Source organism: Schistocerca piceifrons, chromosome 1, assembly GCF_021461385.2.
Source record: "Schistocerca piceifrons isolate TAMUIC-IGC-003096 chromosome 1, iqSchPice1.1, whole genome shotgun sequence".
NCBI classification, from domain to species: Eukaryota; Metazoa; Arthropoda; class Insecta; order Orthoptera; family Acrididae; genus Schistocerca; species Schistocerca piceifrons.
The window spans coordinates 58549757-58574903 of NC_060138.1; the positions used below are offsets into that span (position 1 = coordinate 58549757).

The window sequence follows — 25147 nt, forward strand, 5'->3', positions numbered from 1 at the left end:
GAATTGCTACAGAGTGACTCCAGGAACACTCCCATGAGAGTGTGTTTGTTGGACAGTTAAAATTATTGAGTATATCTGGGATGCATTGCAACGTGCCGTTCAGAAGAGATCTCCACCTCGTTGCACTCTTACGGATTTATACACAGCCCTGCGGGATATATGGTGTCAGTTCGCTCCAGTACTGTTTCAGACACTGATCCATGCCACGTCTTGTTGCGGCACTTCCGCGTGCTTGAGGGGGCCCTTCACGGGGCCAGTGTACCAGTTTCTTTGTCTCCTCAGTGTCTATTGGGAAAGCACTGAGTTCACTCTGGGGTAAAATTGTCTTAAGCTATTTTCTCAACTAATCTTACCACTTTTAACAAGTGATTTATATCAATTCAGAGGACATAAGGTTAATATGAAGCTTGCGACACAGTGTTACTATCTGGTCTCACGCATCCTGGCAAGTCTCTTAAAGTATTTTCGTGTGAACGTCTATAATTAAGAAGTGCTACTGCAGTGGTAAGTTTCTCCACAACATGGAGTGTAGTGCATAGTTACTCTAATATGAAGAAACGAGAAATTGCAAAACCCTAACATTATCATCATACTTCTTGGAAATAATTTAATATTTTAGGCTCGTAATAAAAGTACACCGGAAGATACCAACAGCTATCGTAATTTTCTTTTTCGTTCGTAATTTGACCCAGAGTTATGTGACAAATACAAATTTTAGCCATGTAATATGGGCATACAGGAGAACGGCTGTGATAGGAAGGCAAATATACTCAGGCAAGGAAGATGGACTTTGAATACTTCTTGCATACTTCTGTACTCAAATGAGTTTCCTTTCAAACTGCAGCCTACAGTAACAAAAGCAGAATGTTGTTTTATTTTTATTCTGTTCCTATCAAATCCAGCCGTTTGACTGAATATTTTACTCTCTTTCCACTGTATGTATACGCAAAAAGGTATTAGGATGGATAAAACAAAGGGATGAATATAGGAACAGGAACAACGAAAACCTGTACAAGAACATTGAACAACTAAATGTAAAAATTAGAAAAGGTAGAATTGTGTGTTACGCCCATCTCGTTCGGATTTATAAAAACAGGGCACACAATTTCAGAATACGGTAGCTGGAACAAACAATTTCTCTTGTGCAAACAGGTCCAAGAAACGTAAGTTACCCGAAAATTGCGAAAAATTAAACACGTTTAATTCTGAACAGAGATACGTTTGGATAAATGCTATAGGATTCCCATCCCCAGAGATAATGAAAGAGGGGACCTGGAGTACAGTTTTCAGAACTTCGGAAATGCCATTAGTGTCGTCGAATTAAAAATTATTGGTGTAATATGTACATTCAACGATGCACTCTTGAGAAGCACCAACCATGGAATTTGACAATGTATAGTCAAGGGGGAACCTGCAGGGAGATCATCAGCGAGTTGTTCTGCCAGATGGCTACGCATTTGCTATTCTATGGCTGTTTGCCATGGGAAGATAAACACATTCCTCAAGAAGTGTAGTCTCTCTTGACGTTTCGCAGGCAACAAAAGGTAACAATAGAAATAAGACGTGGAAAAGTACGACGTGTGTGCCTCAATGTGCTGGTGCTAAAATTGTTTCGGTGGGTGGACAGATGAAAGAATTGAACACTGCCTGATACAAAAGCAGGAGTTTTTTTACAAATCACCAAAAACTACGGCACGGTGTTGTATGCTCTAAGCAAAAGTATGTCAAAATATGCTTCAAAATTTCTACTGAGTCTGACGCCGCTATAGACACTGGGCTACATGCACTGCTCAACTGCAAGACATTTTTGTGATGAATGATATCTGCAGCTTCAATCACTGCATTTTGAAATCTGGTGCAGCAGATTTGGAGTCAAAACAACTCCTAAAATAAAAATGTAACAGATGCCAATGATGCAGTAGAAGACCATGTACAGAGAACTCTGACAACTACAAGACAGTAAGTAGATCTACACCCAATAACCCCCCCCCCTCCAGGGGGTCCACAACTCTTCTGTGGATACGTGTGTAGCAAGCACGGGACCCTGAGCTAATGTGGCCTTCCTTCCTTTACGGGCTGCATACCTTCCCTTTCCACATCCTTCCCCATCCCCCATCTTCACCCCCCCCTCACCACCTCCTCTTTCCTTCCCTTTCTCCCCCTCTGGGAGTATGTTTTGTGCCTACGTCCGGAGACGGACGACCGAAACTGTAACAAATTCTTTGCTTTCTCCGCTTTCAAGTCTTTGTCCTTCCTTTGTCCTTCTCTTTTCCTTACCTCCTCTCTTTTCCTTACCTCTTCCCTTTGCCCTTTACTCCGCTGCGGCGTTTGAGACCTCTCTTCCTTCCTTTCCCTTTGTTTTTTCGCTTTCTCCTTTTTCCTCCCTGTACGTGTCTGAAGGCCGACCCACGCGTTTCCATGCATAGCCGGTGATGGGGCAACGCGTAATTCCATGCCCTGGGTAGACAGGTAGGACACGTACATGCCCCCTGGTAACGGCGAGGCCCAGGGAGGGGTGATTACCCGAGCTGATACCTTCCGAAAGTACCGATTGGTCCCTCCATCCGTTTCTTGGGAGGTGTGAGCTGAGGTGTGAACAATCACCTAAGGCAGGAGTGCCCTCAGAGAGGGCCCCCACAAGGGAGGAACGCGCCATTGGAGACGCCGGTATTCGTGGGGGATACTTTCCCAATGGTTTCCTCTTCTACTATGTCTGCTCACAAGCGTAAGTTCAATGAGTCTCAGCCACAGACAGTCCTTCCATCGTTGCCACAGTTCCTTGTGGTTTCTCAGTCTGATGAAGGTCACGACTTCTCCACGGTCAACCCTTTCATTATTCAGAAAGGTGTCGACGCAATTGCAGGTCCTGTAAAGTTTTTTTCCAGATTACGATATGGCACCTTGTTGTTAGAAACAGTCAGTGCCCTCCAGGCCCAAAAATTGCTGCGTTCTTCACTGCTACACACCCTCCCTGTCCGGGTGGAACCGCACCGCACTTTAAATTCATCACGTGGGGTCGTTTATACACGCTCCCTCGACGGATTATCCGACGAGGAAATTCAACATTACCTGTCTGACCAGGGCGTAACGGCTGTTCATAGAGTCATGAAAAGGGTTGACATGAACATCATTCCAACCCGTACTGTCTTATTGACATTTGACAAAGTTCAACTCCCATCGAAAATCAAAGCAGACTATGAGATAATTTCCGTTCGCCCTTACGTCCCAAACCCTACGCATTGCTATCGGTGTCAGCGGTTCAATCACACCAGCCAGTCCTGTTCCAACCCAGCCAAATGTGTTACGTGTGGCAAGGATGCCCATGAGGGTGCTTGTCCACCTCCACCCCCTCGTTGCATCAACTGTGTGGGTGACCACGCTGCTTCCTCTCGAGATTGCCCCATTTTTAAAGACGAAAAGCTCATTCAGGAAATCAGAGTGAATGAATAGGTGTCGACCTTTGCTGCCAGTCTACAATCCACCGTGCCTCAGACACGAAAATACAGCACTGTCCTTGCCTCTCCTCGGCCAACAAAGCAGGCGGCCACGCAGACTTGCGACCTCACCTTTAGTGCCACGGTCGTCAGATCGGCCAGCGCAAAGATCGCCCATTCAGCCTCCCCACGTTCGCCTACTCATAACCATCGGTTCCTCCATCATCTAAACATCTTGTTTCAAAGAAGGCTAATAAGAAACCCAGTTCCTCTCCTTCTCCGCCACGGCGTGTCTCTTCTACAGGAAAACCTGGCAGTAACCGCCCTCGGCCGTCTTCTGTGTCTCTGAGGCGCACTGCTGTCGGCCGATCAACAGGCCCATCGCTGGTGGCAGGAGCTGCTCCTGAACAATCTATGGACCAGGATCTTCTGCCTTCAGCTGAGAGCCACTCCATGCTGTCGGTCGCAAGCTCTGAGCAGTCGTTGAGTTGACGGCAACCTTCGTCACATTCCTCCATTTTCTGTTCTCCCTATGTCCATTATCCACTGGAATATCCGCGGCATTCGATCCAGTCGGGATGAATTGTCGATCCTTCACACGATCCTACTCGCCGGTCATCTTCTGTCCTCAGGAAACAAAGCTGCGTCCCCATGACCGCTTTGTTCTCCCCCATTTTCAGTCCGTCCGATTTGATCACCCCTGTGTTGAAGGCACTCCAGCACGCTGTTCTTACAGCTGCGGAACGTTCAATACCACGCACCTCCGAGTTGCCCCAGCGTCCCTTAGTTCCATGGTGGAACGAGGCATGTCGTGATGCAATACGTGAGCGGCGACGTGCTCTTCACGTTTTCCGCCACCATCCTACTTTGGCCAACTGTATCCTCTATAAGCAGTTCCGTGTGCGATGCCGTCGCGTTATCCGCGATAGCAAGAAGGCAAGCTGGTAATTCTTTACTAGCTCATTTAACACCTTTACTCCCTCCGCGGAAGTTTGGAGTCGGCTTCGACGGTTATCAGGCGCGCCAGGTTTCTCCACGGTCTCTGGGCTCACTGTCGCGCATGATACGTTAGTGGACCCCGTCGCCATTTCTAACTCATTGGGTCAACACTTTGCTGAGATATCAAGCTCTTCAAATTACCCGCCAGCGTTTCCCCCGAAGAAACATGCAGCGGTATTGCGACCTCTTGCTTTCTCCTCTCAAAATCGCGAAAGCTACAATACTGTTTTCTCCATGCGGGAGCTCCAACATGCATTCTCTTCTTCTCGCTCCTCCGCCCCAGGACCGGATGGAATCCACATCCAAATGTTGCTGCATTTATCAACCCACAGTCTGCGTTACCTCCTCCTCCTTTATAATCGAATTTGGACCGACAGTACTTTTCCCAGGCTATGACGGGAAGCTATCGTCGTTCCAGTTCCAAAACCTGGAAAGGACAAACATCTCCCCTCTAGCTATCACCCCATCTCTCTCACGAGTAGTGTATGCAAGGTTTTGGAGCGTATGGTGAATTGCCGTTTGGTTTGGTCGCTGGAGTCCCGCAGTCTTTTAACACCTGCCCAATGCGGTTTCCGAAAGCATCGTTCTGCAGTGGACCATCTTGTTACTCTCACCACTTATATCATGAACAATTTTATCAGGAAACGCCAAACAGTAGCAATATTTTTTGATCTGCAGAGAGCATACGATACCTGTTGAAGGACAGGCATCCACCGCACACTGCTCTCTTGGGGCTTTCGAGGTCGGCTGCCCCTTTTTGTTCGCGAATTTATGGCAGAGCGCACATTTAAAGTGCGGGTGAACATTACTCTCTCCCGTACTTTCTCCCAAGAAAACGGGGTACCCCAGGGCTCCGTGCTGAGTGTTGTACTGTTTGCCATTGCCATAAATCTAATTATGGCCTGTCTCCTTCCCGATGTCTCAGGCTCACTCTTTGTGGACGATTTTGCGATCTACTACAGCTCTCAACGGACCAGCCTTCTCGAACGACGTCTTAAAGAATGTCTCGATCGCCTCCACTCTTGGAGCATCGAAACCGGCTTCCGCTTTCCTCCCAATAACACCGTTTGTGTTAATTTTTGGCGTCGTACGGAGTTTCTTCCACCTTCCTTACATCTAGGATGTGTCAACCTTCAATATTCGGACGTCGCTAAATTCTTGGGTCTTATGTTTGACAGAAAACTGTGCTGGTCCTCCCACGTTTCCTATCTTTCGGCTCGCTGTCTGCAATTCCTCAACACCCTCCGTGTCCTGAATGGTACCTCCTGGGGAGCGCACCGTGTGGTTCTTCTCCGCCTCTATCGCGCCTTAGTGCGCTCGAAATTAGACTATGGAAGCATAGTTTACTCCTCTGCTCGGCCGTCTATTCTGCGGCGTCTCGACCCTATCCACCACCGTGGATTACGTTAAGTGTCTGGAGCTTTTTCCACCAGCCCTGTGGAAAGCCTTAATGCTGAGACTGCTGAACCTCCGCTGTCCAATCGGCGAGCAGTCCTCCTGAGTCGTTATGCTAGCCATCTTCCATGCCTGCTAATCCGGCCCATGACATTTTTTTCGACGCCTCCTTGGATTTAGGGTACGCAGGCCGCCATTCCTCCCTACTACCACAGGGAGTCCGCTTCCGTCAACTGCTCCATTCTCTTTCCTTCCGCTTTCCTAAAACTTCCTTGACAACTTGGGGTACAGCACCGCCTTAGCTCCGTCCCCGGACCAGCCTGCCCCGTGACCTCCGTCAGTTTCCCAAGAATGGTACCCCTTCACTTGTTTATCGTCGGGCATTTGCTGCTCTATGTGCACAAATGAAAGAAGCCACATTTATTTACACTGATGGCTCGAAAACATCGTTAGGTGTAGGGAGTGCGAATATTGTTGGCGACACCCCAAATCGATTTCGGCTTCCCGACCAGTGTTAGGTTTATTCTGCGGAGCTTTACGCTGTTCTCCAGGCTGTCCAATACATCCTTCGCCCTCAGCCGATACAGTATGTTATCCGTTCAGATTCTCTCAGTTCTCTTCTCAGTCTCCAAGCTCTCTACCCTGTCCACCCTCTGGTCCACCGGATTCAGGACTGCCTGCGCTTGCTCCACTTGGGGGGCGTCTCGGTGGTGTTCCTCTGGCTCCCAGGACACGTTGGTATCTGTTGAAATGAGGCGGCCGATATAGCGGCCAAGACTGCTGTCTCTCTTCTTCGGCCAGCTATTCAATCGATTCCCTTCGCCGATCTACGGAGTGTTTTATGTCGTCGTGTTGTTCTTTTATGGCACGCACATTGGTCGACACTTCCCCATAATAAATTGCGGGACGTTAAAGCTCTTCCTTGTGCTTGGACCTCTTCCTCCCGAACGCGTCGTCGGGAGGAGGTAATTTTAACTAGACTCCGAATAGGGCACTGTCTTTTTAGCCATCGACATCTTTTAAGCGGCGATCCTCCCCCACTCTGTCCCCACTGCTCTCAGCTGTGGACGGTAAGACACCTTTTAATTGAGTGCCCCTATTTTAGTCCGTTACGCGCCCGTCTACAGCTGTCGCCTGATATATCGTCCATTATAGCAGATGACACGCGCTCGGCCGATCGCATTCTCGAGTTTATTAGTGCCAGTGATTTGACGTCACTCATTTGAAGCTCTTTTTGGGGACAACCAACCCCTTTCTGTAGTGGATTTTTAAGCTTTCCTTCTGCTTTTAGTTTCCCCAATCCTTTGAGTTTCGTTCCCATTGCTGCTGGTTTCCATTAGCGTTTCCTAAGTCACAGACCGGGCGCTAATGACCATAGCAGTTTTGCGTCAAAAAAAAAAAAAAAAAAAAAAAAAAAAAAAAAAAAAAAAAAAAAAAAAAAAGAAAAAAGCAACCAATGACCACCAAGTGTCTAAACAAAAACTTATGGTATCTGAACCACTGTATGGGCTCTTCAATGTTGTAATGCTAATGCATTTCGCATAAAATATTTTTCATAAAAGAAAGTGATAAGTTGGATAGCACAAAATAGTTAATACAGTGACTAATTGTGACACGCATCCAGTCATGAAGAAATCAATGGGCGATTTCGCGTCAGTAATGTGGAGACCTTCTGATTAAAACTAGTGAAATATGTACGCATGAGGGGGCAGTTAAGCCGTTCGAAACGTGTAACACATTTCCTTATTCAGTGTTGTCTAAACGAAGTGATATCTTAATCCTTAATTCTTTCGGTAAACACTGATAGGCGAATTTTTTATTCTCAGTTACCAATAATTTGTTACACATTGCACGACTGGTTTCGAGGAATACAGATTTATCTTCAAATAAAATTACATATGAGGACATACTTGTGTAGCGGTCACGCCAGTCAGTCATGGGGGCTCCACCCACGGGAAACAAAAGCATCAGAACGTAGGACCAACAACTGCGGCGCCCACATCGACACGGAAGAGTTTAGTGTCTCGATAGTTATTTGGTGTCACCCGAAAGTGAAGCTTTAGGTTTTGAAACCGGTCGTGTGATAAACAATAAAGTACTGGCAAATGAACCGGATTTTTTATTCTGTCAATAAGTTCGAAAACTGCCCATGTCTGCCAGATCTTCATTTCGCATTGTTAGTTACATGGTTAGGTTAGAAAGGGGTTTCTCATTTTCATCGGATTAATACGTAGAGGGATCTATAGCGCACAGCATGGCTGCCATAAGGAAATTCATACTACTAAACTTCGATGTGATTTCCATGCAATAAGGCATTCCTATTATTTACATTAAATATGCTAGTGCAATTCGCCTACTGCAAAACAAATATGTCATATTAAAAAATTTGCTGCTATTCTAGTACGCGGTGAAAAAGGTGTCAGGTATCAGAGAAAAGTATGACTTAAAGAACTCATGTTAGAACGTAACAATCACACAGCTTTTTACCTAACGGGGTGGTAAAACAAATCTGGCATTGGCTGTGTACACTGTTGTTTCAGTAGGAAAAAACAATACTTAACTCTGGGCAAAATTCACAAACCACGCCAGATTTCTTGTCATAGCCGCAACCCAAACACTTTACGTAATATTCACACACTTGCATTCTGTAGGTGACCGATCAAAACAGAGGCCAAGAAATTAGGAAACGAGGGTCCATAATTCGAGAGTGAGGGATAAACGGTTAACAAATAATAGCCTCTGTATTATTACAAAACTTATCTGATGTACAGTTGCTCCATCTCGAAACGCCGCAGAACGAACGGCGGACGAACAGGATTTAGGTGGAATTGATAGTTATTCTCGCGTGGCGGTGAAATTTTGTGCGGTGACGTGATGAGAGCTCAAAGTATGACATGCACGTTGCAACGTGATGAGAAAACAATATGGATGTAAACGGTCATCCAGAGTGAGCAGCATCCGTTTCAATGAAATTCAATTACACTACTGGCCATTAAAATTGTGACACCGCGAAGATGACGTGCTACAGACGCGAAATTTAACCGACAGGAGGAAGATGTGTGAATGCTCTGAAAAGGTAATCATTTGCAAATCGCAGCAAGGTTTGGGCCGGGGGCGACACCTATAACGTGCTGACATGAGGGAATTTTCAACCGGTAACTCATACACAAACAGGAGTTGACAGGGCGTCGCCTGGTGAAACGTTGTTGTGATGCCTCGTGTAAGGAGGAGAAATGCGTACCATCACGTTTCCGACTTTGATAAAGGTCGGATTGTAGCCTATCGCGATTGCGGTTAATCGTATCGCGACATTGCTGCTCGCGTTGGTCGAGATCCAATGACTGTTAGCAGAATGTGGAATCGGTGGGTTCAGGAGGGTAATACGGAACGCCGTGCTGGATCCCAACGGCCTCGTATCACTAGCAGTCGAGATGACAGGCATCTTATCTGCATGGCTGTAACGGATCGTGCAGCCACGTCTCGATCCCTGAGTCAACAGATGGGGACGTTTGCGAGACAACAACCATCTCCACGAACAGTTCGACGACGTTTGCAGCAGCATGGACTAGCAGCGTCAAGTGTAACCGCAGCCATGGTCTCCGAGCTGAATCACAGACAGGAGCGCCTGCGATGGTGAACTCAACGACGAACCTGGTTGCACGAATGGCAAAACGTCATTTTTTCGGATGAATCCATGTCCTGTTTACAGCATCACGATGGTCGCATCCGTGTTTGGCGACATCGCGGGGAGCGCACATTGGAAGCGATTATTCGTCATCCCCATACTGTCGTCTCACCCGGCGTGATGGTATGGGGTGCCACTGGTTACACGTCTCGGTCACCTCTTGTTCGCATTGACGGCTCTTTGAACAGTGGGCGTTACATTCCAGATGTGTTACGACACGTGGCTCTACCCGTCATTCGATCCCTGTGAAACCCTATATTTCAGCAGGATAATGCACGACCGCATGTTGCAGGTCCTGTACGGGCCTTTCTGGACACACAAAAGTTTCGACTGCTGCCCCAGGCAGCACATTCTCCAGATACCTATTGAAAACGTGTAGTCAATGGTGGCCGAGCATCTGGCTCGTCACATTATGCCAGTCGCTACTCTTGATGAACTGTGGTATTGTGTTGAAAATGCATGGGCAGCTGTACCTGTACACGCCATCCCATCCAAGCTCTGATTGACTAAATGCTCAGGCGTATCAAGGCCGTTAGTACCTAGAAGAACCATCTCTGGCCGTAGTGAGTTCTCTACATTTTCACGCAATTCGGGTGCATAGATCCAATCACATGTCAGTTGTAGTATAATATGTTTGTCCAATGAATATCCGTTTATCATCTGCATTTCTTCTTGGTGTAGCAGTTTTAATGGCCAGTAGTGCAAATTCAATTTGGTGGTCACTTCAGCAGGTCCATAGCGATCTCCGAAGTGGGACAAGGGCTGGGACTGACGTTGGACGTCCACCAGGGAAGGCAATGGAGGCCTTTCAGACGCGCCTTCTGCTGAGTTTTGACTCACAGATTCAGCGACGGACCTCTGTGTTCCGTATAATTATGTACGCTGAAGAGATGGTAAACACCTTCAAGCCACATTTAAAACGTGTAGTGTACAATGGATTTCATGGTACGTGCAAGAATGAAAGTTAATATTTCGCTCTTTGGCTGAGCAGCAGTGCTCTGAAAATAACGTTGATTCCACCGCAATGAAAGCAACATCATCTTCAACGAGTAAGAAAAACCAGAGGAGCCGAAAATAAAATAAGTATAGCTAATGGCAAATAGGCAAGAGTGCTAGCACGCTCCGACGCATGCGCACACACACACACACACACACACACACACACACACACACACACACAGGCGCGCGCAGTTGAAATTGATAGCGTCCTAAAGAAACAACGCATAAAAGCAGCAATGACCCCTGCATCAAACTTTTAAAGCTAGAGGCTGACACTCACTGATTTTAAAAGCATAATCGATTTTCCGGATGGAAAATATAATGATATACGTTGTTTGTAGTAGAATACTAGTATGGAATAACCTTTCGGTTCAGTTTGAAAATACCACTTCCATCGTTATGGTCCCAGTCACATGTCGAAAGTATGTATCTATCGTCTTGATACAACGCACACCTCTATGCAGTATGTGATGTTCAAGTCATACTTATTTCCAACAGTATTTAACGTATATATTAAGGAAGGACACAACAAATTAACAGTACACGTCTTTTCACATCCACAATATTTATAAAAACACTGGAAGTGTATGTACGAACCAGGGAAATTTACATAGAGTCAGTGCGTGCAAGTAGAAATCAGTCATCGCAGATATATTAAATGGAAATACAGATTTGTGCCACCGGTGATTTTTGGGCAGTTTCAGTTATATATTAGGTGCAACTTTTACCATCATGACACATAGCAATACCAGAAAAGAAAATTAATGCGAAATACAATACAAACTAAGGTCACCAGACCGTTGTGCGCTTTTCTTATGTTTCCACTGTTTACTATTAAATCCCGCAGAGAATATGGGTTTGAGAAACGTTACTGATTCAGGGCTTGTAGAGGGCTGATGAAAGCAAATTTTGTGATACCTTCTTTGAAAATGTCTGAAGACTGCTAGTAGATTACCGAATAGAGGAAAATAAATAAAAAAAACAGGGTGCTATTTAAAAAAGACGAAATTTATATCTTCCTTATGCATAGCAACACAAAAATTGTAATCGTCCTGATAGTGTCCGTATCATAACCAAACATGACATATCTTTAATTATGCATGACACTAAATTCCAGCCACAAACAAATTTAGTGGAGGAATATATGTCTGACGCTAATGGGGGAGAAGGAGGGGAATGAAAGAATTTAAAGATTGGTGTCGTGGGTTCTTGGTTTACAGCAAAAATAATGATTTATGTTTACAGTATAGTGGATAATGACTGCTTTCACCACTTACTTGTATCCTAGTTGACCTTATTCATCGAAGATCTGCTATAACGGATAAAATAATCGAATGGCGCAAGTCCTTATTCTGTGTCGATTGTAAAAACTTGCTAAGTGATTTAAGAATTTACTGTTACGTCTATTGTTTCAACCCTGACATAGTTCAAATTCTAATTTCAGTTAGTCTATGCGCAAAATTTCTGGTAATGCCAACATCATGAGCAACATGCTTACTTTAAACTGCCAAGGTTGTTTCTTCCTTCCTGCAGAACTCTAGTAGTTGTTTGATCAAATAATGTAGTCTAATATCCAGCTTGATTACCTGATACATTCATTTGGTAATTCTTCAATAAAACTATTCAGATACCAGATACTTTCAAAATGATGGTCAGAAACCCGTCAGACTGACCATTTTCTACTGCTTGTTCTTTGGTCAGTTCAATATCTACACAAAGTATTTAAAAATATGAGGCAAGTGGATTCTATCTTTCTATTATCTCCAGGAATGACAGTTAAATTCAGCGTTCTGTTCTGCATTCATATCCTAACACGTTTGTTTAATACAATTTTCACTGAAATCACACAGATCGACAGGTATTCAATATCAATATAAACAAAATAGAGTAACTGCATGTGCGTGTGTATGCTAATACCCACACTACACGTTCCTCTCAAATGGTTCAAATAGCTCTGAGTACTATGGGCCTTAACATCTGAGGTCTTCAGTCCCCTAGAACTTAAACCTAACTAACCTAAGTAGTTCTAGGGACATCACACACGACCATACACCAAGGGAGGATTCGAACCAGCGACCGTAGCGGTCTCGCGGCTCCAGACTGAAGCGCATAGATCCGCTCGTCCACACCGGCCGCCTACGCTCCTATCTTCCGAGTGCACAGTATGGCAAAACACCACTCGTTTTCGCACTCGACTGTCAAATGCACCCGTGGTGTAGTCATTGCTGTGTTCCCTCAGAAACATGACCCCTTGTACAGGCAAATCACAAATCGCCCTCGAAAAACTTTTCTCAACTGCGCCACCCCGACTACCGTCGACCACATCTCCCACAGCACATCCCCGAAAAATTTGTGAGTTCCTCCCTTTTTAAGACATTTTTGCGCCACTGCCGTTCATGAAACAACAGCAGTTTTAAGCACGTGATTCTAGCCAATGACAAGAATTTCTATTACAAAACATGCCACCAATAATCACGCGTCTCTGTTCAAATCCAGTTCTACAATTACATCGTCTACCACTACCAAAACTAAGGGAACATGTGCTGAATGTACTAACCTCACCATCTCTGCATCAATGGCTTCCTTTCGTTCGTTGAACTCTTTAGCCTCACGTCAACAACCTTCCCTACAAGAGTTCAACGTTCTGGACCGAAGACCACCCAATTGTCTGCAAGCGCCTAAATGCTTTTTCCCCAGCGATTTTTATCTGTCCTGCTATCTACAAGTGAACTCAAGTGTCTCCCGTCGCGTCCCCGTGGCCTAAAGGCCGAGAAGTCGCTTCGCTTGATCGGTGCACAATAGGTAGGGACGGTGCTTTTTCAAGCATGAGCTGTGTGTCCCTCTGCCTCCCAGAAAAGGCTCTTCGCTAACTGCATCGTAAAGTGGCTACCAGCCGGTTTTTCCGTTTCTTTCCCATGCAGGCAACACCAGCCTGGCTCTGTTGACACAACTCAAATGCAGCGATATTCAGATTCTGCAATGAAATGGAAATGAGCGTTTGCCGTTATTGGCCGGGAGCCCCGTTTGCGGGGCGGGTCTGGCTGCCTTGTAATAAGATCTGCACCATTCTACGCCACTTTGGGCGACCTGCGCGCCGGATGGGGATGAACACCAGGTAGTACGTAAATACGGAAAGGAGATGTTACTGTCGAGTTCCTGATCCAACGTAAGCGCTGGTGTAACTGCAATTCGGTGACTTAACAGAGAGAAAAAAATCCATGAATTATATTTAAAAGTTTTGTTTTTCTTTCTAACATGAAGCAACTACGAAAGCCTGTTGCCAAAGGTATGTCACCCTCCAACAGTTCCCTCATCATCAATATTTTTATGTGCTCAAATAAAAGGGATATCGATCTTTATGAGCTTAAAATTTTTATGCATTAAAATCAGCGACTACACTAGTATTACAGATCGTAGTTATGATGAAAATAGTATTTATTCTGTATCCTTATGGACTGCACTGTTATTACTAGGCACCCAAACAAAAAAATTGCTTGTCTACAACGTTCGTTGCTGTAGCTGTCGCCGTACTCGAAGGCCCCGATGTAACGTACTTTACCGTTTATACCACAGACACCACGCCACTTTTGAGAAACTCAAGTTTGTCCTCAATAGAGGACGTAAATCTTGCTGGTAGATGTGACTTCGCTCTTCTTCAAATAAACCGAGAGTGCAGCATCAAATTTCTCTTCGGAGCGTATTGCAGTCGATATCAAACAAAATTCCAAGTTTCTATAATCTCACAAGGAGATCTGTTGTGTGGTAAACTATATGGAAATGTGGAATAGCCACAAACCAAATGGCATGACAAGGCGTCAGCATTACAATCAGTAGTTAAACTGAGACAGCAAGCTATTTGTCCATATCATGTTACTTTGATTCATCTAGTTACGTCTGTCATGTGTATAGGTTAGACACGAAAATAGGTCAACTATTCAAAATAAAAAAATAATCCTCGCATAGTGACCACATAAAAATAAACAATAATTAATGAAAAATAAACGAAACATCGTCCAAGGTACGACCGCACACAGCGATGGTAATGCGACTAACAGCAGAATAGTCCTGTCGGCTGTAAGATTTGGATATTACAGATGTACACACGTAGTCAGATGAAAATTATCATGGAACCCTAATTGAGAAATAAAACTACGTTCACACAAAGGTCATACACTAGTTCTCATAACGAATCAATTATAACTCACTGCCGCTGGAATACCAACATCACATAGCAGCTGTGCCAATATCTGTACCACTTAATACAGAGTGTTACAGATAATGGATACTTCGATCAGAAAGCCAATTCGAACTGTAACGTACAAAGTGATAGTTTTGTACATTTTCTTCAAGAGCGTGTAACAGAATTCGTCAGGACCTGATAGCATCAAACACTTAGGATGGAAGAAACGTGTTAAAAACATATGCCATCGTGCCAGACTCCCATAGTTAGAAAAAATGAAAAAAATTAACTTAAACCTCGTACTTCAATCTTATCCGACAGATGTTTCCTATTTAGTAACAGTTCGGATTACCGGCTTCATTCTCTTCAAGACTTACGTGAAACATCTCCAAAGGGGCTTCAAGAATCATGATGGAAAAGATCTCAACCAACCTGTTCTGATGTTGTCCGATCAGTGCTTTAAAACGAAGAATACTCTTCACAACGCAGTTTGATGAGTTCTGTGATGGAAGAATACTGGGGAAGAGAGACACAATAGCAATAAATAATAATAATGAGTGTGTTGGAGTAACCAACCCTAAATACACGGTTTCCCTTTAAAACAAGTGGATTCATCGAACTGATTTCAAACGACACATTTCACCGTCTAACGTGACGTGATGCTGCAGTCACTATAGTGAAATCTGATGAATGCCTGTAAATACTCGATCAGTAAGTGTAGGTGCGTTGTCTGTATCTGTTTCGTCACCTACGATTCATCGTGCTACATACATCGATCTACTTTTCTAAGACTCGATTTATCATATATTCAGTGAAGTCACAGCTGATGTTCACTAGGGAAGATATTTTTATACTAGTTTTAAAAATGGTTCTAATGGATCTAAGCACTATGGGACTTAACGTCTGAGGTCATCAGTCCCATAGGTTACTTAACTTCAAGTAGCTCTAAGTCTAAGGACATCACACGCATCTATGCCCGAGGCAGGATTCAAACTTGCGACCGTAGCAGCAGCGCAGTTCTGGAATGAAACGCCTAGAAACACTCGCCACAACCGGCCGGCAATACTCATTTGAACGGCCCAGCAATGATAATGAGAATCTGTAATACATTTGACTCAATGGGCTAAGATTTCCCATGAGAAGGACAATAGATTCTAAGAAAAATTACATACCCATCTCTCCCTGTCGTGTATGCTTTTAGTTTTGAAATTAGACTTCGACATAAAATTCAGTGATTTAGACACAGAACTGACTGTCAGTCAGAACGTTCATAATACGTACGAGTATAAGATTATTGAGCTGTGGTAGGAAAACGCATTGATCTGAATTTGGTGTGGAGTTTGGTGGAACATCCTTTTCGTCCTGATACCGATTTATATGGTCAATAAGCATCCATCTAATGGGATGTCATTGTCGCATTGTGGTAAGAATTCTCAAAATCATAGTTTTCTCTATAAACCGGTAACGCGCCTGCTGTCTACAAAAACACCAGTAAATGTTTAAATATGATGTATACGTGTGGCAATAGTCGAACTGAAATAGCACATTTAGTTTAAATGACAATGGTGGCAATCAGAATAATCTAACTCCGTCGAGTTTGAGAAGATCCTCTGGCAGAATAATAGGCATAGTCAAGATTATCGGCGGATGTTGGTGTGGGTAATGTGTTTCTTTAAAAATCGCTCTCTGCTATAAACATATGCATGTAATTTTTCGTTGCAAGCTCCATTAAATGAAGTGCGGTTGTGTGTACATAACATTTTTGTATATGAATTGTCTATGGTGATTGTAGATATTGCTGCTTCAAATAAGTCCCTATTCATTGTTAATTAAATATATCAACTTGGATTGACACTAAATGGGTAAATAATTTATTTACGGAGATGCTGAATGTTGGCATTGGGGCTGGCTGTGGCAGTGGAGGGATGGTCGTCACGAGGGTGGAGGGGGACGGGCAAGGGGGGGGGGGGGAGGAGGGGAGAGGAGGGGAGGCACGTCGCAGGAGCGACCTGCGCTGCTGGCGTCAAGGGGGCTGTGGGGATATATGGCAATTGAAAATCTATGTAATATGAAGTTTTGTTGCAACATTTTTCTTAAATAGGACGAATTTTTAAAGGATTTAAATATAGTGCAGTGGTTGACTACGCTTTTGGCTATGGAGTTGGTAGCAAAGATGTAGATATTTTAGCATTAATCCGTAGTCCAGATGCTATGTGACAGACATCACTCGTGCGAATTAGTTGAAAATTAAAAGTGAAGCCAGAAGACTCTGTATTTGTGTCCCTTCAAATATGTGTTTAACTTACGGCAACTTGAAATCTTGTGACGTAATATGGTATGGTCTAGGATTGCACAAGGACAGTTAGCCTTTTTACCTGTCTATGTCCTTGCCTGCACGTGGAAGTAGGTGAGCCATGGTTGGCTCAAGTCATGCTTGTCTTGGGTTAAACCTGATCTGCAGGAGAAATAAAACCACAGGACTGCGACCATCACAATAATGTTGCTATCCTCTCCGTAAGTGGCAGCAGCAACGTGTATCGATACTAGTACTGCTGTACTATCTTTGGTGTGGCGGATATAGTTTCCGGCTGGGCAGTGTGTGACAAGTCAGTCGATTGGCGTGGAGTATCAAGGAAGTCTCCATCGCGCCTGCTCTGGCCATGGCTCCTGGCGTTGTGCACGCGGGGTTGGAGTGTGAGGTGCTGCTTGCGAGTGCTAAGATGTTCGTCACCCACCGATCTTGGACATGAAAGTTGGGACCTCACTTAACCTTTCAATCGAGCCTCAACTGTTTACATTTCTTCGTTTCATCCTGGTTGTCGCTTTGGGACATTCCCGAGTGCCACAGCTTGTTTGTATTCAAGTTGGCTAAGATTCCAGCCATCTTCCTGTGGAGTTTAACTTAATTTATACCCTGTTATTGCAGTTGACCAGTGGTATATCCTGCCTTGCGGCCGTTTATGTTGCGGTTACCTGCCCTGGTCGTTTACGTATTTTCGTGTTGTTGATGTCCAATGCGACGTGTAGTTCGAGAGCTAAGGTGTTGTTGGACGTTGAGGGAGCCAATATTCTGTGTGTCGTCGTATTGAAATCTTGTGGTAGTTTTGCTAGTTGCGTAGAGTAGAACTGATTTTGTTAATTGGTCGGTCGGCTGTCTGTCGTTTGGGTTACTTTCATATTAAGAAGTCATTGGACAGGCTGCCTGTCCCACCTGAACGGTCATTAGTGTTACAGTCCCAGGCCAACCCTTGCAAACTTCTGTACGCTATCCCTTGTGTGTTGCATAGTAATTTACTTGTTGGGTTTTAATTATTTGGCTAATGTGTAGCCTTCAGCCGATCTAAAGTTAATCAATGGAGGTCAATTAAAGTTCTGAGTGTTTTACATCCTTGTTGTAATATTGTGTGTTGATGAACAACGTCTGTATGTTGAGTGCAACTGACAGCAACTTAGTTTGGCCCCATCCCACAGCCTAATCCGCTCTGTCCTGCTAGCCCAGGCACTTCAGTAGGTTAGTGTAATGTCTTTGGAATGCGCATCAACCGTCAATTGCCACCCTTGCCACCCCCCTCGCCCCCCACTAGTATGAGCAGCATTCTACAATGGAGTACATGCCAATAAAATACGTGTTGAAATACAGAAAGAAATATTTATTCTTTCCTTTCGAACGGTATTAACTTCTTGGAGCTTTTCTTAATAAGTTTCATTCATTAGTGTGAGATACTTACATATTCTATTCATTATTTCTACTTTCATTTTCCCTTGGCTGGCGTCAGTGACAGCCAGATTGGACGTCTGGTACAACAGTGAAGTGAATGAAATGCAACATTACACACTATTGTATTTACCTTGAGAACACACAGACGAGGAAATATTTTGACAAAAATTGCAGAACACTAATCACATGAGTATTCCTGATCATTTCCGAGAAGAGAGAAAATATTTTCTGCGAATAGCACATACAGGGAAAACGTACCGTTACAGTGCAGATCAGCTACGGTGACCATCTACCAATTAAAAACACAACATGCAGGCTTTGTATGTAAAGAATCTCGTATTGTAATCCATTGTTTTTCTATTTGGCCTGGTTAAAAATTTTGTTGTCTGTTGTATTGTATGAAACTCTAGGTGTGACAGAATTTTGCTATAAATGAATGACGTTCCTAGAGTAGGAAGCTAATCAATCTCCATCAGGAATGACTCTGTTTCACTGATATTACACACACTGTCGTGGCATGTAATAGCTGCAAGAGTACTATTCGTTCGATAATGGCAAGGTTAAATATCTACACCAAATTGCTTTCGGTAGAGTAACATTAGTCATTCACCACGGCTCATCAACAGGCTACTCATGAACGCATCATTTCTTCTGTGGAAGAAAGGAATTTGACTGAATCACAGGCCGGAACACTGTGCGATGTTATCGAGATACCGGAGAATGCAGTAGGCGCTTGGCATCTGCATTCAGGCATGTTAACAAAACCTGTCCAGAGCAATGACCTTAACACGTGACACCGGAACCCTTTTTACTTGAGGTGCTCTTGAAACATAGTACTGCGTATCTCGGTCGGTGGACTCGGTTCCGACTCGGTTCCGATCCATGATGATCATCGACTCTATGCTGGGCAAACGATAATCGATAAAGTCCATTGCAAATGGCAGATCGTAGATGCCAGTCATCGTCGGAAACTGCAACGACTATGGAGCCTTCGAGGTGTCCGTTCCGACCAAAAATACTTCCATACCTCATCCCACAATGGACGTGCGTCTGTGTCAGGTTGGGGCTCGATTTATTCCCACCGAATATGAATGCTTCCAGTCTACTTGATACTGCTCAGGATTCTCATATTCTGAAGAATATTATGATCCCGTGAGTACGAGACCAACAGGGTCTGTTTTTTGCAACGCGTACAAACTCTAGGGTTGGACAATAGATGCAATGAACCTACGTTAGGAAATGCATGGTTTCCATGCTAGAGAACATTTGTTCAACCGTACTTTGTTAGAGAGACTGCGGTCTTATATGCGCTGTGCTATGCAGCCAGTTACAGTACGGGAGGTTTCCTCCCGGAGGGTGTTCCTCATAAGTCATGCTCTAGCGCCCATTCCTCCCATAGCAAGAGAAGCGAATCGGCTACAACATTACCACTCACTGACTTATATTGTAATGGATATGTCACAGCAATGTACACGGTAGTTGTGTACTAGAATCGAGCGTTTGCCGAACGTGGTGCTTATTTACGGAAAGGCAAATGACAATACAGGCGGTGGGCAGCAAGGTTGTATCAGGAGACCCATGCTTGTTGTCGGCGGGTATAGGATTCAGTGTTTTTAACAGTGTTTCGCTGTTTGTCTGAGGCAGGATCGTTTAATAAAGCATGACATACCCGAAATATTGGGACACCAGGGAGGGAAGTGTGTCCAACACTGCGAAAGGCGAACGCCATGTCAGTACCAACCGGTTGGCCCGCCAGTACAGGATATGCCAGACGATCATGTGGAAGTTCTCCGTGACAAATTTTGCTATCGTTATGAATTACCTAGCTAACCTAAGGACATTACACACATCTATGCCCGAGGCAGGATTCGAACCTGCGGCCGTCGCAGTCGCGCGGCTCCGGACTGAGCGCCTAGAACCGCTAGACCACCGCGGCCGGCTAGATAACATTTGTTCAATCGTACTTTGTTAGAGAGACTGCGGTCTTATATGCGCTGTGCTATGCAGCCAGTTACAGTACGGGAGGTTTCCTCCTGGGGCGTGTAAGACAGGGTTGTAGTCTCACCACGATGTTATTCAATCTCTATATTGAGCAAGCAGTAAAGGAAACAAAAGAAAAATTTGGAGTAGGTATTAAAATCCATGGAGAGGAAATAAAAACTTTGAGGTTCGCCGATGACATTGTAATTCTGTCAGAGACAGCAAAGGACTTGGGAGAGCAGTTGAACGGAATGGATGGTGTCTTGAAGGGAGGATGTAAGATGAACATCAACAAAAGCAAAACGAGGATAATGGAATGTAGTCGAGTTAAGTCGGGTGATGCTGAGGGTATTGGATTAGGAAATGAGACACTTAAAGTAGTAAAGGAGTTTTGCTATTTGGGGAGCAAAATAACTGATGATGGACGAAGTAGAGAGGATATAAAATGTAGACTGGCAATGGCAAGGAAAGCGTTTCTGAAGAAGAGAAATTTGTTAACATCGAGTATAAGTGTCAGGAAGTTATTTCTGAAAGTATTTGTATGGAGTGTAGCCATGTATGGAAGTGAAACATGGACGGTAAATAGTTTGGACAAGAAGAGAATAGAAGCTTTCGAAATGTGGTGCTACAGAAGAATGCTGAAGATTAGATGGGTAGATCACATAACTAATGAGGAAGTATTGAATAGGATTGGGGAGAAGAGAAGTTTATGGCACAACTTGACCAGAAGAAGGGATCGGTTGGTAGGACATGTTCTGAGGCATCAAGGGATAACCAATTTAGTATTGGAGGGGAGCGTGGAGGGTAAAAATCATAGGGGGAGACCAAGAGATGAATACACTAAGCAGATTCAGAAGGATGTAGGTTGCAGTAGGTACTGGGAGATGAAGAAGCTTGCACAGGATAGAGTAGCATGGAGAGCTGCATCAAACCAGTCTCAGGACTGAAGACCACAACAACAACAACAACATGAATTACAGCGTTTGCAGGGCTTACTAGCAACGGACTTTCCACATTTGGAGCAGTTTTGTCAATGTTTTCTTCACCAGGCAACCACGATTCCGGGATTTTTGTCATCTATCCTAAACACGGATGAGATCACCATTATGCGGAGTTCTATCTTAAGTTAATATTTGCAGTAGTATGCAGAACCCCCATGGTATGGTGGCGGCAAATCATCAGCATCGGTGCAGCCGGAATGTGTGGGCCAGGATAATTTGCGGCCGCATTTTCGGATCAGTCTTCCTTCCTAGTCACCCAATAGGCCGGAACTATCGGCGTTTCTTCCTGGTGGCCTTGCTTCCCTACTGGAAGAAGTACCATTGATGATTAGAAGGACTATGGGGCTGCTACAAGACGGTGTCCCAGCCCAATTCACCGTTAACGTCCAGACGCATCTCAATCGTGCCTTCCCTGCTTGTTCACTGGATATCAAACTACGCGATTTCTGATTACGGGGCCTTCTCGAAAGCATCGTGTATGCAGAGCCCATTCCGGATGTGAAGACCTGGAGCAGCGTATTCACGCTGTCTTTGCCACTGCTCGGATGCCGCCTGGTCGATGTGAACGTGTGAGACAGAACATGCTACTGTGACTACACGCACGCGTTGAGGCACATGGAAACCTTTTCCAAGACATGCTGCACAACACTGTGGCTGCATGGTACCGCGCATATTAGACTCCAGTCTATGTAGGAATGTGAGAGTCAATAAATGGTCTCTAGCATGGACATCATGTATTTCAGGACATTTTTTGTTCTGGTTCCTCTCATCCTCTAGAGTTTGTACACGATGTAAGAAATCACTCTGTGTATCCGGAAGGAGCAATCTGTTTTTCTAAGGACGAGTCTTCTATACACAGGTTATCGATCCTGCAGCAATGGTTTGTAGAACAAAGCGAGACTGCTCTTCTAGACTGTCCTCATGCACCAGACCTAAACTATATTGAAGACGTATCGGCAGGGAAGAAGCGGTCGCTGCGAGATAACTGGCACGACCCCGCGCAGAGAAACCCGTTATGTTCTATGGAACGTCAACTTCGGTGCCTGGGAGAGGTATCATAAAATGACAGATTCATGACCCACCTCACTGACTCGCTTTCTATCAGACTGCAGACAGTCACTGATGTTGAAGGCCTTTGTGCGGGATATTACGTGGCAGAAACAATACACACTGTGCCCTCTTGGGGTCCGAAAATATCTTAGTAGAACAAACATTTCATAGTAACTACAAATGTCGTGTTTCTTCTGATTAAATAAATTAACGATTGTTTTGAGTTACGTCGTTAGAGGGAAATAGGAACAAAACCCTGACTTCAGGCAGTTGACGATTAGACCTTCCACTATGATACTGAGCTACGAATACATTATGGTAAAACTGCCGATATTTCGATAGTTCCAACGGCTCTTCACTTGCAGTCACGAAATTAAGTGCCTTTACTCGGCCTCCGATCCTACAAATGATGTGGCGCAGTTTTCTTGTGTCTCTTTAGATTGTCCGTCCGAATCTGAATGGCAAAAGGCTTACAACCTTTCTACTACACTCATAACTACAAGTGTAGTTTACATTCGCGAGCTGATCAGTACACTGAGCAATATGATTGAGTCTTGCGTAACATAGCGAGCAATTCAAATTTCGATCACAGCTAGTTTTTGTGCTGTCATATATGTTTTAGTGAAACCGACCCTAGTTACCGTACTTTTAAACACTTTAGTGAAGATAATGTTACGTACTGTAACAGACATATAGACGTATATTTGATTTCCTGGACCTTCAGGACCTGTAAAGTTCAAACTATTATTTGGGTGTTGGAATCTTGGAGATTTACTTTTGCACGTTTAACTAAGAGTATCTCAGACAAGCTCTTCGCAATGTAACACTTTTCAGACACTGTGTTATTGTTAGCAGAGAGAACACAATCACCAACTCTGCTGTACAAGGTTGCAAGTCAGTGATTTAACGGGCTGATGCTCACTGTGTACGGTAACTATCGACTAATTCACAACTGCTTTTTCTACTTCATGCTTCTACTAGTTCAATAAATAGTCTCATCAAATCTTTTACAGTATCAATTCATCGTCAGAAACCTTTAATGATCACGAATTTCGTACTAGTGTCTTTAGGGTTCAGATGAATCAACCAGTGACTGAAGCTTTCATATTTCAAAAACACGCTATTAATTGTTAATTTTGTATTTCCACATCAAAATTTTGAACGTGATGTTGTAAAAATTAATTTTCTATAGATTAGAAATCTATAAATATCTACATTTATTTTAATTCCTTGTGCAGATAGACCGCGTACGTCTACACATGGTGCGCAGGAAATAAATTGGTCTTTTTCCGTTAATTTTATATTTTTTGAGAGTGTCGGAGCCGTCAGTCTTTCTGTTGGTTTGCCGTAGAATGGAACGACTTTTTTCTTGTGATAATGTATTCATCTCAGAGTAGCGGTCACGTCTCAGACAATAGAATATGTAGAACGACTGAACTGTCTTCCATACAATTGTAGCACTCAGTTTCCTTCAGGAACTTTCAAACCTATTCCCAGATATCTGGGCAACTGCCAAATCATCTTATCCCTTCTTCTAGTGATGTGGTTTCCATACATTCCTTTCCTCGTTGACTCTGTAGTGGCACGAAATGAGGAAGTACTCAGCACTCAATTTCCAGCATCCTTCGTAACATCCATCAATGCTCAAATGGTTCCAATCTCTTAGTTTCTGATTCTGCTGTAGCTTCGCTTCCCGCAGATACAATTCCATGCAACGATGCGCATCAGACGTGCATTCTCAGATACATCATTCTCAAGTTGAGGCTTACGTCTAATCCTTTAGCGAGGAATTTTTTACTCCGCCAATGCATCTGCAAATTTCAGTCTTTACCTTATAGCCTCCCTGCTCTTCCCGTCATACGTTACTTTCCTGCCCTTTGTCACTACATGGGGGCCACGTAGTAGAAGAATTAAATATCTAATCTCTTTATTTTTGTCTTTCCTTGATTTTCTCTGTCTGTTTTGTATGCAGCAGGCTGTTGCGTCCATGCAATAATTGCTCACTTTTACATAGGACGTAAATGTTTTCAACGAATCTTAACACTGATAGGAGTGGGAATAAAATTCACTTTGAATGACTAAGCGTATCTTTTATTTATTTCATTGTTTCATTTTGCAACGAGGAGGAAGACTGCCTTACAGACTCTGTAATTAGAACCCATCTCTATTTTATGGCCACCATTCATTTGTATGTCTTGTTTTACATACATATTGTTTATTTTTCTTTTTAAGGCTAGTGGTGGTCCTTGCAACCAGGAGTGGACGTGACGTTGCATCATGGAAGGCATTTTTTGACATGAAATTGAAAGAACTCCTGTCTGAACGACATTTGGAGATGATATCACAGCAGGGAAAATAAAAGACGAATGATATGTTGCAAGACATGAGTTTCCAGTAACTGGTCATTTTTGCTTCTTGTAATGTGTGCTAGACATTGAGGTTTCCCTTTGTTCTATAGTGACCAATAGTTTCTCTCCTTTTTTCCATCCGATCAAAGACTTCTACTTTCGTATTTTTCGGCACCCAAGTAAGAGACGGCGATACATACCTATAGAGAAAACTCGATGCTTTAGAAATATATATCAAGGATCCAGCTTTCGCATTCGTAGAGTAAAATGGAGAACACTTTGTTCATAAGATCGGATCTTGGTCTGCAACGAGTCATCCGTATTTTAATTTGCAGTTTTTTCATGCTAATAAACTGTC

At 43.9% G+C, this 25147-nt stretch overlaps 1 protein-coding gene across 1 annotated transcript in view; it reads left to right on the forward strand.

The window, feature by feature from the left end:
- The window catches only part of LOC124776365 (putative uncharacterized protein DDB_G0283431), a 72687-nt gene extending 47887 nt beyond the window's left edge, over positions 1-24800 (forward strand). Inside the window, exon 3 of the mRNA XM_047251357.1 lies at positions 24674-24800. Coding sequence (XP_047107313.1) covers positions 24674-24800 — 127 coding nt within the window. The remainder of the gene's footprint in view (positions 1-24673) is intronic.
- The last annotated feature ends 347 nt before the right edge of the window (positions 24801-25147 follow it).